General features: G+C 43.1%; 1 protein-coding gene across 1 annotated transcript in view; it reads right to left on the reverse strand.

The window, feature by feature from the left end:
• Positions 1 to 20189, reverse strand: part of MYCBP2 (MYC binding protein 2) — a 381848-nt gene that overhangs the window by 188042 nt on the left and 173617 nt on the right. The window contains 4 exon segments of the mRNA XM_078766193.1: positions 12903 to 13081; positions 19121 to 19183; positions 19186 to 19263; positions 19476 to 19682. Of these exon segments, the coding sequence (XP_078622319.1) occupies positions 12903 to 13081; positions 19121 to 19183; positions 19186 to 19263; positions 19476 to 19682 (527 nt within the window).

Genomic DNA, 20189 nt, shown 5'->3' on the forward strand with positions numbered 1-20189 from the left:
TTCTCCATGTACTTCTCCTGCAACTGCCTCACAATAAAAAGCGAGTCTGTCGTTCCTCTTCCTGGCATAAATCCAAACTGCATTTCGTCAATCTTCATTTTCTTCCTTATCCTCCTCGCGAACACCCTTTCCAATACCTTCATTCCATGCTCCAATAACTTTATCGCTCGATACGAGCCACAGCCCAGAGGGTCACCTTTCCCCTTGTATAGAGGGACTAGGGTACTCAGTTCCCAATCCACTGGAATGTGGCCTTCTTTCACCACCAGATTGCAGATCTCTGTCATTCTCTTCACACCCCAATTTCCCGCTGCCTTCGTCATATCTCCCACAACTCCCGTCGGCCCTCCCGCTTTTCTTCTCTTCATTGCTTTTATCGCTTCCTCAACTTCCTTCTCGGTTATCTTCTCTGCTGGTCCTAAAACTGGGTTACTTTCTATGTTGCCATCCCATTCCTTCTCTGCATTCAACAGTATTTCCATATATCTCTTCCATCTTCCTTTAATTCCATCTGGGTCCACAACGATTTGTCCTACTTCATCCTTCAAGCAACTCACCCCCATCACATCACACCTCTCTTTCGCTATGTGCTTTGCAATCCTGAATACCGCTCTCTGACCCTCTTCCAAATCCAAGCGTTCTCCGAACATTTTCCTGCATGCCTCCTACGCTTTTGCTACCCCTTTCTTTGCAGCCTTCTTGGCTGCCTTATAACTTTCATGCTCTGCCTTTTCTGCCCCCATACCCTTCTGCCACTCCTTGAACTTCTTCCTCTTCTTGTCAATCTTCTTTCCAACTTCATCATCCCACCACCATGTTTCCGAGTGCCTCAGTGGTCCTTTTGTCCATCCACATACCTCAACAACGGCTCCCAACAGACTATCTTTCATTGACATCCAACCTCTTTCAAGCTCAACAACATCATCCTCTACCATACTCAGCCTCTCTTTTAATGCCTCCCTCACTGTCACCTCTTTCAACCTCCACACCTTCATTCTCGGTTGGTACTTCACCCGCCGAGCTCTCCTCGCACCTTTCACCCTTATGTCGGAGACAACCAAGTGGTGCTGTGAAACAGCCTCTGCCCCCGGGATCACCTTTGTGTCCCCGAGGTGCCCCCTATCTCGCCTACGTACCATCAGGTAGTCAACGGTTGTCGTTGACCCACCTGACGTGTATGTAACAAGCTTATTATCCTCTTTCTGGAACTGAGTATTACAAATCAACAAATCAGCTCCATCAGCAAACTCCAAAATCCTTTCACCTTCTCCATTTCTCACACCATATCCGTAACCCTCATGAACTCCCTCAAAACCTTCCATACTCCTTCCCACATGTCCATTTATGTCTCCTCCCACCACAACAACTTCCTTATCTTTCATGTTTTCCATCAGCTTCTCTATTGCACACCAGAACTTGTCCTCTTCATCGCTCAGACTAACCTGCGGAGCATATCCCGAGATGACGTTCACCAAGAGCTTTCCAATCATCATTTTCACCATCATCAACCTTTCACTCACTCTAGTCACACTCACCACACTGTCTACAAACTCCTCAGAAAACAGAACACCAACACCATTAACGCCTTCTGGGCACCCTTGCCACACAAACTTGTATTTCTGTCCCTGCCTACCCTTCAACATTCTTACACCACTTCCCTTCCATCTCGTCTCCTGCACACAACATACGTCCACTCTTCATCTGACCAATACTTCCACCACTTCTCCTGATCTCCCTGTCATTGTCCCTACATTCCATGTCCCAAAACTTAGAAACCGATCTCCACGTCGGGCATCAGACGTTTCGTCGTCATAAATGGAGTGATTTCCACCCTTGCTTCGATCGGGTTCCCCACCTTGAGTTTTGACGAGGGAGTGGGGTCCCCCACGGGGTACTTCGGGCTGTACCCTGCCCATATGTAGTTGTAATTGTCATGGTTCTCTTTTTGAGGAAATGTTTTTATGGCCGGATGCCCTTCCTGACGCCAACCCTTTTCAGTCGCCTCTTACGACACGCAGGGATATGGTGTACCTATTCTAAACCGGGGTACACACCGGGTAGAATTAATAAACAAGATAGATAAAAACTAGACATAATTCAACATCGTGACGTCGACCGAAATGCCTCTGCCTACATCAAGTCTTTGCTTTCTCTAACTTTGACCTAAATAGGCCATAGGGTATGCAGTACATATGCGCTTAATTTTCAATTTTCGTGCAACAACGATGGGGGCAACTTAAAACTTTAATGCGTTTGTAGGAAATGTGTCACTGATTAAGAATATCCATGTCCCCACGCACAAGGGGTGCTCAATTTATTTATCACGAGCAGTTGATGAAAATGCATATTAATAAATGGTACATGAAGTGTATGATGGCTTCCTGGCTTTTTTAATCAGATTGTTCAGTGAACATGTTATTATCTGTTGGGCTTCATAAATTAATAACGTGCATTTATAATAATAATAATAATACTAAGAGTATTAATGAAAAAGAACAAAAACTTATAGTTGATACCTACATCAAAATAACATGGTAATATTTTTTTCCGTGAAATTTATACTTACAATATCATAAAAGTATATATAGCCTCACTATAGAGGCTACAAAGACATATGAGGTGAATTTGCAGGAAACACATGGAAGGCTGTTGTATGCACCTGCTTCGCTGATCCCCAGTTAACAGATTTGCAAAAGTTCCTGTAGTCCATGTCCGCCCCCTCCAATAATGGCTTTAAGTTTAATATCAAATCATTGACATTTATAATTCCCTGAATAACCATGATTCCAAAATTACAGTAAAATTGTACTACTACAGAAAGTTGAACATGATACAAAGTCACTAACTTAGTCTTCCACCAAATCATCATCATTATTCACATGTCCAATCTAATGTTACATAAGTTAATTTTAAAGTCATTCTCAATGCATGGTGCATGAATTTACACATACCTTGTTGTCCTTGAGAAGTAGATTTCTTTGCAAATGACTTCTCTTTTCTTCTGATTTTACTGATGTCACAGAAGCGCTTGTAGCAATTGTAGTGGTAGCCAATGTTACTCGACGGCGAGGGCTGAGCCGCAATGCATGTAGCAGTATCGTGAAAATCAATACCAAGCTTTGTTGCAATCTCGGTAACTATATCACTCTCTTTGCAGTCGTAATTCACCCATTTGCGAGCGAAATCGACGAATCGTTCACACGATTCATTAATTGAACATGATGAAATTACTTTTTGTTGTAGAATCTACGTGCATAACGCAAAAATTTGAAGAAAATGAACGATCCGCCGTAGAACTGCATTTCGTGGGCGCCGCCATCTTTGGTTCGCAGTGCAATGGCACGGCGAGCGTGATTGGATTATTCTGGGAAACTATGTCATCAATTTCACTGAGCGTCAAATACGGTAACGCTGATTGGCCTATTTCATCACGTGCATCGACTGGTCAGCAAAATTTAATGACATTATTTACCGAAATTATTCGATTTTACGCTTTATGAGCAATTTTGAGGATTGGGGACACACATTTTCTGAATGCTTATAATATTTTTGGAATTATTGATCAAGATTAAAGTTGCCCCCGTAATGTTGCACGAAACAGAGTTAGATACGGACGTATTGTGGTCAAAAAGCCTCAAGACCATTTAACCTCAATATCAAATCTGTACATATGTCTCATGGATGGTACATGTACTTTATTTAGTTCAAATCCCTACCTCGATAACAACATACTTACCTGACATGACCTCTGACCCTTTGCCTTCATGACCCCATAATTTAATTAGTTCTTATTTACATCATTATACATGGGGGGCAAAATGGAGAAGATTGTCATGGGGACCGCAAGGCTAACCCCCGCTCTCGTAGGGAAAATGGCCTTTAAAATGCATGTTGTTGTTGTTGTTTACATCATTATACATATAATACAGGTGGTGGACAAAAACAAGACGGAAAGTCCTACAGCGGCGTAGCCGGGCTTGTTTGATACTTTAGTTGAAGAGGATAGATCGTATGACCTGGGTGGAGATACCAGTTAGCAAATAGTGCAAGTATTAATTTTTTTTAAAGTATTCCAAGTTTCTAAGCTGCTGTCACTATGGAAGTGAAGAGATTGCATTGAGACACTGGTTTATTTTATATGTTTCGAGTCAACAATGAACCAACCATACACCGCTTCAATCCAGCAACCTTGCAGTGACGAAAACGTGATTGCAGTGTCACGATTATATTTACTATATTATTATTATTAACGTTATTATTATTATTACAAAGACGATTTTACTGTATCAATAAACCGAGGGTAATTCCTTACTCTCGTGATAATTAGTACACCCGCTTCTCATTGAGTCAACAATGAACCAACCATACACTGCTTCAATCCAGTAACCTTGCAGTGACGAAAACGGGATTGCAGTGTTAGGTTTATATTTAGTAAATTATTATTATTAACGTTATTATCATTACGAAAACAACATGACTGTATTAAGACACACATGTATACAGTAATGTAAGACACACACATGACAATAACAATAGACAATGACATGACAACGTGACACACAAGTGTGTAAGACACACAAGTAAGAAATGTATACTGACAATGTATACAACATGTTTGTTTGTGTTTCACACTGAATGAAAAACGTAAAGGTAGAGCATGCAGATTGTGATACATGACAGGTTCAACGATATGTCGGGCCTGAACGGCATATGACAAAATGGCGGTGTGTGGAGTCAGCTGTGTACCGCTGTCATGACATCACATCACCCCTGACAGGACCAGATCCTCAGCTCTGATTGGTGTACGTTAGAGGGGACATACATACATATATACATACATACATACATACATACATACATACATACATACATACACTATTCTAAACGGCTTTGCCCTATGGGCTATGCCGTAAAAATGGAAATACCTGGGTAAGCGAGGGACACCAAGCAATGGCTTCCACACAGGTGTGGCCCATGTGTTAATCAAACAAATACCATACCAGCATGGTCATGTACAAAAATGCTGCACAGGCATGGTTACCTATAATTATGGCTAGCATGGCTGCAAGAGGAGACCACCCAATGCCCCCATCCACAGAGCATGTGTGGTCGCCCAGTGGTTTGAGGAGTATGACACTGATGTTGTCCATATGTCACAGCCTTCTCAATCACCAGATCTGACCCAATCGAGCATTTATTGGATATTCTGGAACGGCGCCTGAGACCGCATTTTTCGACCTTCATCAAACAGGTGAGTTGATTGACTTTCTTGTGGAAGAATGGTGCCGCATCCTCGTGCAGAATTCCAGATTCCACAGTGCATACAGGCCGTACTGACCAAGTGTGGTGGTCCAACGCTCTACGAAGTGACTTTACATTGGTGTTTACATTTTTTTTGTCCACTGCCTGTACTTGTACCAAGTTTGACTTGGATCCCTTTAGCCATTCTTATGTTATTGCGGTAACAAAAACATATCATGGACGCACGGACGGACCATTTGGAGTATATGACGAAGTAAGATAAACTATGGTAGTTAGCAAAAGTCAGTCAGAACAATGGAAGTGTTAAATCCTCACTGACATTTCACAAGGCATCGCGAACTACTGTACTTCTAGGGCCATGAATATTAAAAAGCTGCTTTGTGCATATCATTTGAATTACCTTGTTGAATGACCTTTCTGATAAATGTAGAAATAAAAATAGCTTTTCAACATGCTTGTAATCATAGAGTCGAGATAAAAAAATAAAATAAAAAACACCTTTAGAGGCCATTTTTCCCCACAAAGCGGGGGTTGGCCTTTTTCGGGCACCGTGGTTGTTGTTGTTTTTGTTGGTCCCCTTTTTGAAGCAATGTTTTACGGCCGGATGCCCTTCCTGCCGCCAACCCTTTTTGTTGCCCTTTACGACAAAGAGGGAATTACCAGTGAACTGGTACTCAATCAGCCGACCTCGGAAGGATGACAGGCTGAGTCAACCCCCCTGGCGTTAATTCAGCGATCGACCGGGATTCGAACCCAGGATCCTAGGATCCTAAGCTGGCATCCTAGCCGCTAGCCCAACACCAGGCTCAACACCAGTCGAGATGCAGTACTTAAAACAAGCCTCAGAATTAATACGTCTTAAACCATATGCAAGTCAATTCTGAGCACAAGAAGAGGCCTGTACTTCACGGGGGAAAAGTATCGATTCACGTGTTGAAAAATACGGGACATACATATATATATACAGTGATCCCTCGTTTATCGCGGGGGTTACGTTCCAGAACCCCCCGCGATAGACGAAAATCCGCGAAGTAGCGACCATATTTTTATTTTATTATTTATATATATTTTAAAGCTTTATGACCCTCCCCACACTCTTATTAACCTTTCCCACACTCTTATTAACCTTTCTCACACTCTTATTAACCTTTCCCATACTCTTATAAACACTTCCTATACTCTTAAACACTTTTTACACTCTTAAACATACGTAATTTTAACAACATATAAAATTCTAATGGGTACTCACCATTGAAGATACTGTAGCGACCCATGGGTTCCCCAAGCAAGACCAGCATCAGAATCTCCTTGCTCCAGCCGGTGACGTCACCGGCGGGGATCCCCGGCGTCAGAGTGGCTGGTCACGTGACCGCCAAAGCGTGCCGTGCGTGCGGGTATAATCAGCTACACCCGTTGATCACGTGACCGCCGAAGCACGCCACGCTTGAGAGGCGTGGCTTTCGGTTTCGGTTTCAGGTTGTGCTTTATAATGCAGCCCGATAAATGGGCTTTTCAGTGTTCCCGAGTTGGTTTTGAGAATAAATATCTTCTCGGACGAGTTTGTGTCTTGCCCGTCATTTCGTCCGTATCAAGCAAGAGCCCCGGCTCTTCAATACTACAACTTGCGTGATGAAGATGATGATGAATTAGCTGTGCAGTACTGATGACGATGAAGGTGATGACGATGATGAATGTACTGCACAGCCAGAAAGTGCATTACAGTTACCCATTACGTGGGTAACTAGCGCAAGTGGAAGCTGCCGCATCTGCGTTTTCCATACGCACGACTCTTTGTCTCTTTGTCTACCCTTTGTTACGTGGTCCCCTCGGTGAATACCTGGTCTCGGTGACCCCCGAACCGTGAGAGGAACTTCGCCAGAAAGTTGTATTATATATGCGCTTTCGCCACGCAATCCATATGAATTCCACCCAAGAGAAAACTGATGTTCAAGGATATATTTCAATGGTAATGACACCATACAATTTCAATGATACAACCACGGAGATTTTCCCCGAGCAATCAATAGCAAACAACCCTCAACAATTCCCAATCCACAATCAATCCCCTATATGATTAAGATGGCCATCTTATATATGTGTGTTCACTTCGGTACTCACGACCCCCTTTTGGTCTCTGCTCCTCACGATGTCTCTGGGCCCCTCCTGACCAAGATACTGGTCGGCGTCGCCGCACTCGGGCGGTTGAACGAACCCCGGGTGGACGTTTTTCCACCGGGCAGGTATCGTACCAGGCACCGTGGCTGCAGCCCCTCGTGGCCACGCGAAGCGGGTACGGTAGAGCAAGCCAAAAGCCCCACGCCGCTTGCAAGGCGCGTTAGGCCCCAACGTGCGACCCGCACGCGTCTGTTTAGACGGTGCCGCGAACAGTGCCAGACGCGGGGTCGATGCACGGCCCCACGTCAACTTGACGTCTCCACCGGGCAGGTACACGTCCCGGTAATTCCTCTCGCCAGACGGGCTTCCGAACGCCGCTTTTCCACGCAGCGCAAGGTCGATCCCACCTTTCGTCGGAGCGGGCGAGGAAGAATAATACTCGTCCCTTTTCTTCCTCGTGTCTTTTTCTTCTTCCGTTTCCGGTCACTTCCGTTTCCGGACACTTTTTCAGAAGGGCTCCTGACCCTCCAACCACAACAACCCTTAATCAACTACGCATGGATAAGCAAAGACCTGAATGGTAATTCACATACATTCACATAAATATGTAACACTCCCCCCCTTCAAGAAAGACAGTTTGAACCCAGCGAAAACTTTCTTTGCCGGCCAATTTGGGAGAAACAAACCAGATAACTCAACCCCCCCACATCATCAGTTCCCCCCGGGCACAGTTATCACTTAAAAATAAAGCAACCAAAATTTCACCACAACCCCTCCAGATTACTCACTCTGGACTAAGCACCAGCCACGACATTGTCCCTGCCAAATCAAACTCCATCTCATGACCCTCTGACTTTGACCGTCAGTTTCTTGTGAATGAAGGTTAAGGGGTTGATCAAAGATCCAAAGTTAAGCCACTCAATAGCACTTTTTCCGGGAGGCCAAGCCGAGTATTCACTACATGGATGCCTTTAGGAACGTGGAGTTCACGGTTAGTCCGTGCAGGAAAGTTCTCTACATGGGCGCCTTGTGGAACGTGGAGTTCACGGTTAGTCCGTGCATGAAGGTTCACTACATGGACGCCTTTAGGAACGGCGTTCACGGTTAATCCGTGTAGGAATCTTAGCTCGGCGGCTCCGCCGCATTCAGTGCTTCAACTTCTCAGAACTTCCCTAATAATTATGGTGGGACCACTTGTGCCTGTAGTCCCATGAATAGCGGTCTCCTTCTCGGCCACTACTTTGCCAATCCTTCCTTCGGGAGCGGCCGTAACTCAGGGAGCCTCCATAATAATATTGATTGCGGCCACCACCAAAACTACCGCCCCGTTGTCCTCTCCTGTAGACCTCTCGACGCCTACGAAATGCCTTCCCTACTGTTATGGTCCGACCCTCCAAATCCTTGCCATTCCAATTCTTCTCTGCCTCTCTGGCGTCTTTTGTGCTGGCAAACGTGACAAAGCCGAACCCTCTTGACTGTTGCGTTTCCCAGTCTCTTACCAACCGCACTTCCACCAGCGGCCCATATCTGTTGAAGACAGAGGTCAGAACTTCTTCCTCCGTTTTGAAGTTCAGTCCCCCTACAAATAACTTGGCACTTTTGTCGCCATCCCGAGCTGGTGTGGTGTTATTTTCCCTGCTGGGCTCTTTACCAACCCTCAGGTTACCATAAACTTGACCCCGGCCAAATCATTCCCGATAACCACAGATACACCCTCTACAGGAAGCGTGGCTTGTAAACCGACGGTGACCGGTCCTGACACCAAATCGGACTCCAAATGGATGACATGAAGGGGAGCACTAACACCGCCCCCGATCCCCTGTAAACGAACACTATCCCCCGTTGCCGTCTCCTCGGACCATGGCAAAATGCCTTCAAGCATTAAAGATTGATTTGCCCCTGTGTCCCTTAATATCCTAACCGGTTTCCGGTTAGTCGAGGCTCCATCCCGTGACACAAACCCCTCTGAAATAAATGGTTGGTAACCCTTTTGATGGCGATTTCTCACAATGGCCATTGCATTTGGAGTCGTAATAGTCGGACTCCGCTCTGGGTCTTCCCTTTTCATGCGGTAACAACTGGACATCAAGTGTCCAGGTTTCTTGCAAAAAGCGCAAGTAGGCCCGGAGGAAAAACTCGTGGTCTGCCTCGGGCCCCCCGAACTATAAGTTTGTCTTGGGCCCGCATCCCTCTGATTTCGAACAGGTGGTGTATCATAGTTGTCCCCATAATCATCTCGAGGCCGCCGCCATGTATGGTCGTTCTCCGCACCTGCTGTTCCCCACCTACCCTGCGGAGATCTAGGCGAGGAGTTAGGTTCGTGGACCCCTATTCGGTGGGTTAAGGCATAATCATCTGCCATGGTGGCTGCGTCCCACAACTTTGGTACTTTCTTTTCCTGCAGGTACACTTTGATGTCCTCGTGGACACACTGCTGGAATTCCTCCACCAGGATCAAGTCACGCAATGTTTCGAAGTCTTTCCCGACTCCTTTTGACTCACACCACCGATCAAACATGTTTTCTTTCACTCTGGCAAACTCCACATGGGTCTCACTCTCCCTCTTCCTGGCATTCCTGAATTTTTGCCTGTAAGCTTCCGGAACCAACTCATAGGCTTTGAGGATGTGCTTCTTCAGTACCTCATAATCTGCACATTGGTCCATTGGTAGCGCCGAATAAATCTCTTGAGCTTTCCCCACCAGCACACTTTGCACGAGTATGGTCCAGGCCTCCTCCGGCCAGTTTAATTGTCGAGCCACTTTCTCAAAGTGTGGAAAAAATTTCGCGACTTCCTTTTCACTGAACGGTGGAACCAGCCTCACATGTCTGCCCACATCCCAGGTTTTCTGGTTAGGTGTCGACCCCGTCAGCAAGGGTGGTGCCTCTCCCCGTTCTCTCATTAACTCCAGCTCCTTGAATTTGATTTCTTGCTGAAGCTCCATGTCACGTTCCTTTAATTCCCTTTCCGCTTTTCTCTCCTCTGCTTCGAGGTCCCTTGCAGCTCTCCTCTCCTCTGCTTTTCTCCCTTCTAACCTTTCCTGGAGTTCTCTTTCCACTCTCCTTTCCTCTGCTTGTTTCTCTTCTCTCCTCTCCTCTCTTCTGCTTTCCTTTCTTCTTCTGCTCTTTCCTTTTCTGCTTTCCTTTCTTCTTCTGCTCTTTCCTTTTCTGCTTTCCTTTCTTCTTCTGCTCTTTCCTTTTCTGCTTTCCTTTCTTCTTCTGCTCTTTCCTTTTCTGCTTTCCTTTCTTCTTCTTTAATCCGTTCCTGGCTCCGTAATTGCAACTCCAGTTTCCGGAGCTCAACGTCTTCTGGTTCTTCGGGTAGCCACTCCCAGGCTAACTCGTCCCATGTTCCTAATCCCACCATAGATTGTATCACCGTGGCCTGCAACTCTGCCTTCCTCAAATTAGTTCGGACCTCCAAGTTAAAATGTTTGGCCAATTTCAAGAGGTCCGACTTTAGTAACGCTCGGAACTGTGCCTCACTCGGTGTTACCGCAAAGTTCTGTGCCACAAACGCCATGGTGACTATCGTTAACACCTGTTAACCTTCACCCAAGACTTTACCCCAATTTCCCCAAAAATTTTCCAATTAATACTTAATTAATAAATTTTAATTAATAAAAATATTATTTTATTATTTTATACAAATACACTTTTAGATCCCGGACGTAGACCCAATTGCGTAATCGTAATTTGGACGAGCCCCCAATTCTGTTACGTGGTCCCCTCGGTGAATACCTGGTCTCGGTGACCCCCGGACCGTGAGAGGAACTTCGCCAGAAAGTTGTATTATATATGCGCTTTCGCCACGCAATCCATATGAATTCCACCCAAGAGAAAACTGATGTTCAAGGATATATTTCAATGGTAATGACACCATACAATTTCAATGATACAACCACGGAGATTTTCCCCGAGCAATCAATAGCAAACAACCCTCAACAATTCCCAATCCACAATCAATCCCCTATATGATTAAGATGGCCATCTTATATATGTGTGTTCACTTCGGTACTCACGACCCCCTTTTGGTCTCTGCTCCTCACAATGTCTCTGGGCCCCTCCTGACCAAGATACTGGTCGGCGTCGCCGCACTCGGGCGGTTGAACGAACCCCGGGTGGACGTTTTTCCACCGGGCAGGTATCGTACCAGGCACCGTGGCTGCAGCCCCTCGTGGCCACGCGAAGCGGGTACGGTAGAGCAAGCCAAAAGCCCCACGCCGCTTGCAAGGCGCGTTAGGCCGCAACGTGCGACCCGCACGCGTCTGTTTAGACGGTGCCGCGAACAGTGCCAGACGCGGGGTCGATGCACGGCCCCACGTCAACTTGACGTCTCCACCGGGCAGGTACACGTCCCGGTAATTCCTCTCGCCAGACGGGCTTCCGAACGCCGCTTTTCCACGCAGCGCAAGGTCGATCCCACCTTTCGTCGGAGCGGGGCGAGGAAGAATAATACTCGTCCCTTTTCTTCCTCGTGTCTTTTTCTTCTTCCGTTTCCGGTCACTTCCGTTTCCGGACACTTTTTCAGAAGGGCTCCTGACCCTCCAACCACAACAACCCTTAATCAACTACGCATGGATAAGCAAAGACCTGAATGATAATTCACATACATTCACATAAATATGTAACACCTTCTACTGTACACTATGTACAGTATTATATTTCTTGTAATATGTTTTAATGACTGTATTTTTCTTATTTTTTTACGTTTTTTTATTTTTTAGGCTAGAAAATGCTTATTTTACCACAAAAATATTTAAAATAATAGTATATAAAAATACATTTATACCGCAAAATCCCGCGATATAGCGAAAAATCCGCGATATAATTTTACATATACTAGCGAGAAAAACCCGCGATGTACCGAAGCCGCGAAAAGTGAACCGCGATATAACGAGGGATGACTGTATATACCAGTGTCGATAACATAATTTTAATTACATTATTCAACACCATTTTAATTGCTCTCCCCGAAGCCTGGTTTTGGGTGCAAACAATACTTTTCTGCCTCTTCCATCCTGTCTTGAGAGTTTTGAATATACTTCTGCCTTGTATCCTAATTTACAGCCTGGTGTTGGCTTAGCGGTTAGGGTGCCGGCTTGGGATCCTAGGATCCTGGGTTTGAATCCAGGTCGATCGCTGAATTAACGCCAGGGGGGGTTGACTCAGCCTGTCATCCTTAATAAGGTAGGCAAGTTGAGTACCAGTTCACTGGTAATTAATTCCCTGTGTGCCGCAAGAGGCGACTAACAGGGTTGGCGGCAGGAAGGGCATCCGGCCATAAAACATTGCTTCAAAAAGGGGACCACAGTGCCCGAAAGTTAACCCCTGCTCTGCAGGGAAAATGGCCTCTAAAGGTGGTTCTTCTTGTATCCTAATTTATTACTGCACTCTGATTCCTTCCGAACTCCAAACTTGGTTAACTCCTACTTTATCATTGCATCTCATCTCGGTTATCTACATGATGTATAACAATCAATTTATCAGCACAGCATACAAACGTTCTGAAAAAATGTCACTGACCTGTAATAAAGGATATGAGGCATCTGCCCACGGCTGTGGTTCGTCCCGTTGCTACTCAAAGAACATGCGCTGAAAAGGAAGGTGACGCCATCGGGGCACAGTACGGTGGTCATGCCACCGTCCCCATTGGCTGTGCGACTGCCATAATTTCGCAAGCGCACTGCATATTTGACCCCTTCCTGTGCAGAGATGAATGGTGAAACAGTGAGAACAATTTTCTCTGCAGTGGTCTCAGGCTCTTGGGGTAGTATCACATGCAGGGCATAGAGTTGACAATACATCAGTGCACATGGAAATTTGTTATTGGCTGTGATGATCTTTTGTTGTTTGGCCTCTTTATACATACAGTGCATTCAGAAAGTATTCAGACCCCTTCACTTTTTTCACATTTTGTTATGTTGCAGCCTTATGCTAAAATCGTTTACATTCATTTTTTCCCTCATCAATCTACACTCAATACCCCATAATGACAAAGAGAAAACAGGATTTTAGAAAGTTTTGCAAATTTATTAAAAATAAAAAACTGAAATATCACATCATAAATATTCAGACCCTTTGCTGTGACACTTGAAATTTAGCTCAGGTGCCTCCCATTTCTCTTGATCATCTTTCAGATGTTTCTACACCTTGATTGGAGTCCACCTGTGGTAAATTCAATTGATTGGACATGATTTGGAAAGGCACACACCTGTCTATATAAGGTCTCACAGCTGACAATGCATATCAGAGCAAAAACCAAGCCATGAGGTCGAAGGGACTGCCTGCAGAGCTCAGAGACAGGATTGTGTCGAGGCACAGATCTGGGGAAGTCGACAAAAAAAATTCTGCTGCATTGAAAGTTCCCAAGAACACAGTGGCCCACAGAATCTTGTTTCTCACAGTCTGAGAGTCCTTTAGGTGCTTTTTTGCAAACTCCAAGCAGGCTTTCATGTGTCTTTCACTGAGGAGAGGCTTCCGTCTGGCCACTCTGCCATAAAGCCCAGATCGGTGGAGTGTTGCAGTGATGGTTGTCCTTCTGGAAGTTTCTCCCATCTCCACACAGGATCTCTGGAGCTCAGCCAGAGTGACCATCGGGTTCTTGGTCACCTCTATTACCAAGGCCCTTCTCCCCCAATTGCTCAGTTTGGCCGGGTGAATTGATATTTCTGCTACTTCCATCATGGTGAATCCTTAACGGCTCTCATGGCAATTTGGAATCGGGTCAAAATGCTGCAGAAGAAAAGCAACTTCACCCGCATCTTCCTCACCGAATAACAAAAACATTTCAAACACCATTTCGTGTCTTATTGCAAAAAAAACATTGCTCAGTTTGGCCGGGCGGCCAGCTCTAGGAAGAGTCCTGGTTGTTCCAAACTTCTTCCATTTAAGAATTATGGAGGCCACTGTGCTCTTGGGAACCTGAGCATGCAGCAGAAATTTGTTTGTAGGCTTCCCCAGATCTGTGCCTCGACACAATCCTGTCTCTGAGCTCTGCAGGCAGTTCCTTCGACCTCATGGCTTGGCTTTTGCTCTGATATGCATTGTCAGCTGTGAGACCTTATATAGACAGGTGTGTGCCTTTCCAAATCATGTCCAATCAATTGAATTTACCACAGTTGGACTCCAATGAAGGTGTCGAAACATCTCAAAGATGATGAAGAGAAATGGGAGGCACCTGAGCTAAATTTCAAGTGTCATAGCAAAGGGTCTGAATACTTATGTAAATGTGATATTTCAATTTTTTGTTTTTAAAATAAATTTGCAAAACTTTCTAAAATCCTGTTTTCTCTTTGTCATTATGGGGTATAGCGTGTAGATTGATGAGAGAAAAAATGAATTTAAACGATTTCAGCATAAGGCTGCAACATCATAAAATGTGAAAAAAGTGAAGGGGTCTGAATACTTTCTAAATGCACTGTACGTAACAATGTCTTGAAGTGATCATTGATACGTGGTTTTCTGCTACTTCCGGAATTCAGCTCGGTCTCAAAAAGCAGGCAATATGCTCGGCCCTGAGCTTCGGTATGAGTGTGCTTCCCAACCGTCTATTTCTGCATCCAACAACTTACAGTTCCACAGACTTTTAACACCTTTATCTATTTCCCTTATGTTTTTTATTTTGTACACCGCTCCTTTCCTATTCCATCTCCAGGTGCTGCATGATGCGCACTGAAAGGGAGTAGTTAGCTTTCACTCCCGTTTCTTGTTTTCTTTCTTGCTTGTTTGTGCAGGTGATATCTCAGGCACCTTTTGAGCTCGGAAGCTGATATTCGGACACAAACGTGACCAAGTGATGTGGCTATAAAGGATATTTTTGATTTATCGATTAATCAATTTTCAAAAAGGTACAGCTTCGGGGTAAACACTGGTGGTTGAGGTATGCTATTATCCAATTGATTAATAAATTATTTTACAATTACTATTTATTGTTTTTAATTATGCAATAATGAATCAATCAATTATTGTCCACCTCTCCCTCCTAATACCTACCATCTATGTGCTGCACAGCGGTATCGCCGGGCACCAAAGGCACCCCCACAATGCCGCGCTGGAGGATGTTATTTATTTATTTGGCATAGGGGCGGTGCACTTTGAATGTATCTGTACTTATTTTTGTACACCGCTTCTTTCCTATGCCACCTCTAAGCGCTGCATAACGTCATTGTCGGGCACCGAAGGGGGCTCGGCAATGACGCACGCTGAAAGGGAGTACTCAGTTTTCACTCTGGTTGTTTGTTTGCTTGCTTTCTTGGTTGTTTTATAATTTTATAATTTTTATAATTAAGTACTTGTACATTTCCTTTCTCTTTTGGCCAATATCTCAGGCACCTTTTGAGCTAGGTAGCTTATATTTGAACATGACAATGACCAAGTGATTTGTCTGTAAAGGGTATTTTTGATTTATTGATTAATCAATTAATCGATAAATTATTTATTGATAAATAAATTATTTAATTTTCTTTCTTGATGACTTATTTAATTAAATTTCTGAAAGTTACATCTTCGGATGAGGCACTAGTCGTTTAGTTATGCTATTAGCCAATTGATTAAGAAAATATTTTATGACAATCTTTCATTGATTTTAATTATGCAATTAATCAATCAATTATTGTGCACCTTTCCATGCAAATACAGTCTCTATGAGCTGCACGGAGGTATTGCCGGGCATACCGCACTGGAGGATATTTAATTATTTGGCATGGGGGCGGTGTACTTTGAATGTATCTGCACTTGCCTTTTGTACACCCCACCTTTCCTTTGCCATCTCCAGGCATTGCAAAACGTCATTGGCGGGCACCGAAGGGGGCTCGGCAGTGACGCACGCTGAAAGGGAGTACTCAGTTTTCACTCTCGTTGTTTGTTTGTTTGTTTTCTTTCTTGTTTGTTTGTCCGGGCGATATCTCAGCCATCCTTTGAGCTAGGAAGCTGAAATTTCGGCACAATAGTGAGCAAGTCCTTTGTCAAAAATGTATTTTTTGTTTTTTGATTAATCAATTAATTGAGGAGTTATTTAATTATTAGCGATTAATTAAGTACTTATTTAATTAATCAAATTTCCTTTCTCTTCTGACCATTAACTCAGGCACCTTTTGAGTTAGGAAGCTGATATTTGGACATGCCAATGACCAGGTGATTTGGCTGCAAAGGCTATTTTTGATTTATTAATTAATCAATTAATCAATTAATCGATTAATTATTTAATTATTTGATTAATGACTAAAAAATTTTTTTTTTTAAGTTACACATTCTGATGAAATGGTGGTGGTTTATGTGTTCTATGACAGAATTGATTAATAATTTAATTTTTTAATGATTATTATTTATTTATTTTCATTATTAATCATTTATTTATTTTCTTTCTCATTTGGCCAATATCTCAGGCACCGTTTGAGCTCGGAAGCTAATATTTGGACATGAGTGACCAAGTGATGTGGCCATCAAGGATATTTTTGATTTATTGATTAATCAATTAATCAATTAATCGATTAATTATTTAATTATTCAATTAATTACTATAAATAAATAAAAATCCAGGAACAGATTCTGATGAAATGGTGGTGGTTTATGTGTTCTGTGACCTAATTGATTAATGATTTAATTTATGAATGATTATTATTTATTTATTTTCATTATTAATCATTTATTTATTTTCCTTCTCATTTGGCCAATATCTCAGGCACCTTTTGAGCTGGGAAGCTAATATTTGGACATGACAGTGACCAAGTGATGTGGCTATCAAGGATATTTTTGATTTATTGATTAATCATTTAATCGATTAATTATTTATTGATTAATTGATTAATTAATTATTTATTAATCAATTAATTATTTAATTTTTTATTAATGACTTATTTAATTAAATTTCTAAAAGATACATCTTCGGATGAAGCACTAGTGGTTTAGTTATGCTATTAGCCAATTGATTAAGAAAATATTTTGTGATAATCTTTTATTGATTTTAATTATACAATTAATCAACCAATTAGTGTACACCTCTCCCTCCCAATGCAGCCTCTATGAGCTGCACTGCGGTATTGCCGGGCGCCTGAGGCGCCCCGGCAATGCTGCGCTGTAGGATATTTAATTATTTGGCATGGGGGCGGTGTACTTTGAATGTATCTGTACTTGTCTTTCTTTCTTGTTTGTTCGTCCGGGCGATATCTCAGCCATCCTTTAAGCGAGGAAGCTGTAATTTTGCCACAATAGTGAGCACGTGCTTTGGCAAAAACAGTATTTTTTTTTTTTTGATTAATCAAATAATTGAATTGCTTGTTTTTTTGATTAATCAATGAATTAATTAACTGCTTAATTATGATCGATTAATTAAGTACTTATATATTTCCTTTCTCATCTGGGCAATATCTCAGGCACCTTTTGAGTTCGGAAGCTGATATTTGGACATGACAATAACCAAGTGATTTGGCTGTAAAGGGTATTTTTGATTTATTGATTAATCACATTGAGTACCAGCCGAAATTGGTGAAAATGACACTCAGGACAGTGATGAAGATCTGTAAAAGCATATTCCTAAACGTTATAGACCTAGTAGATCCTGTGTATCGGACTTATAGTTCAATCGGATACTAATAAGGCTGCTTACTTGCTTTATAAACCCATACCTATAACTTCAAAGGACTTGCAATATCATGTATTATGTAATACAGTTATATCACAAATATAAAGACAATGGTTTTCAATTACCTTTGTTTGTTGCTTTTCTATAATCCTGAGCACTATTTTGAGGCCTTTATTGGATTCCCTGACCCAGAAAACAAAGGATTAGCATATTTAATTAAGTTTCTAGGTTGACTAGAAGCCGAGATAGCGCAAAATATGTATTTTATGGTGGCCATTTTTTAAATCCAAAATGGCGGCCATGCAGGTGTCTGTGCAAATGCCAACATTGATTTTTGGATTCTCCATGCTCTGATTCCAAAAATGTACAGGTTTGCTAATCCCCCAAAATTTTGAACGAAATTTTTGAACCTGACTACATATCAAGCCCTGCCAAGATGTTTGGCATTATTAATGTCCAAGCAATAGTTGAATATTCACAGACACAGAATTCCATCCCACCCCCCCCCCCCCCCCACCCCCCACAACCCCCTCCCTTTCCCTTTCCACACACATAAAAGTTTTACACCAGATTGACGCATGTCTAGGAAATGTTATGTTTATAAAATGGGAAACATTTCTCACTGCTGCTTGGATCCCAGCACGAGGAACTATATGCGGCATTCAAAAAGTTTTCAAAACGAGGTATGCTCAAGAGTCCAAATGAGGGCCAGCATTAATTTATCTTATAAATACAAGTATGTATAAGTCATGAAGTTATTTACTCACCAAATATACATATCCCCTTTATATTGAAAAAAAAAAAAAACTGCATTACTTGGACTTTTGCAAGTCTCATTCTGAGAAAGTGCTGAACGCTGATACAAGTGCTCAGATGTTTTTTATTTATTTTTGAAATATGTGCTCAGATGCTTCGTTATTTATTTATTTATAAAATAGGTGCGAAGATGCATTTTATTTATTTATTTATTTATAAAATAGGTGCTAAGATGTGAATGACAAACAGGCAAATCCCAACAATCATGTTATATTATTTGCTTTTAACTTCAATACTTTAAGTTCAAAATTGTTTTATGCTCTTATGGCATTAGTAAGTGCTCCAGATTCCTCTTGCTTATTTGATCACTTCAACCATGCTTCCAAATCCAGTATTCTTGCCAAACCTTTATGCAGACGGGGTGATCAAGCCGGACCTCAGCAACATCTCCGTTCCCGTCATCCGTGCTGCATCCGTGCTGTAGACGCCTTTTGCCATTTCCAAAGATGTCCAGCGATGGGCATGTATCGCATCGCCACCACGTTCACTCTGCCAACATGCACAGGGCCCACACACACGTCAGAAAAGGTGGGGTTGGAATGAAAGTCAAAACTTAAATGATCAGTGAAATTGTACCAACAAACTATTCTGCAAAATTTGTGATCTTTTAAAATAGAAATTTCTAAATGTCGTTGGGACCTTTATACTGGTTTGACTCACTTATCTCTATGGGAGAAAAGCAATGTAATGAAGGGACTTACATCATCTACAAGCAGCTCCAGCTCATACTCGTGTGTGCCACCACCTCCATACAGACAGAAACCTGTCACTACCACCCCACTCCGGTCCACTGAAAAGCATACTGCATCTGGAGATCCATTTCCAGTGTTCCAGCTGCGACCCTGGCTGGTACGTGCAAAGCGGCTTGGCGTCCTGTGCAGCATGTGGACTCCCCCCGTGCCATCTCCCTGCACCCAGAATACACAACTTTGCTTCCAAAGGGCACGAGTCTATAAGCAGCATTATAGTGTCTATCCCAAGATTCCCTGGGGCATTCGTCTTCATTCGTATGCAGCACAAGGATGCAGGGTAGCATCATTGGCTAAGGGAGTGGCTGTTCAGCTGATGCAATGCCCTCTGCTGGTTAGGGCAGGAATTTGGAACTTCACCATGGTGCCGGCGATTGCTCGCCTACTCTTCGTGAAGGACACCATGGGATCCTTAATGTCCACCAACAAATGCTACCAGATGGGACGCCCGTTTAACATTTATCCGAGGGCCTTGAATTCATGAACACACATTCATGAATCACCCTGCTTGTGAAACAGCAGGATGACAGTTTATAGCTGGGACCCAGGATAGACAACTTGGAGGCGAGTGTGTGTACCACTAAGCCTTCCTGCCAGCCCCCTGGGGCATAAGGAATCAACCATAATGTGTGGACTGGCATTACACGTGCAACAAACTAAGTGGAA

The sequence above is a fragment of the Myxine glutinosa genome, chromosome 12 (genome assembly GCF_964187855.1).
Source record: "Myxine glutinosa chromosome 12, kmMyxGlut1.1, whole genome shotgun sequence".
NCBI lineage: Eukaryota > Metazoa > Chordata > Myxini > Myxiniformes > Myxinidae > Myxine > Myxine glutinosa.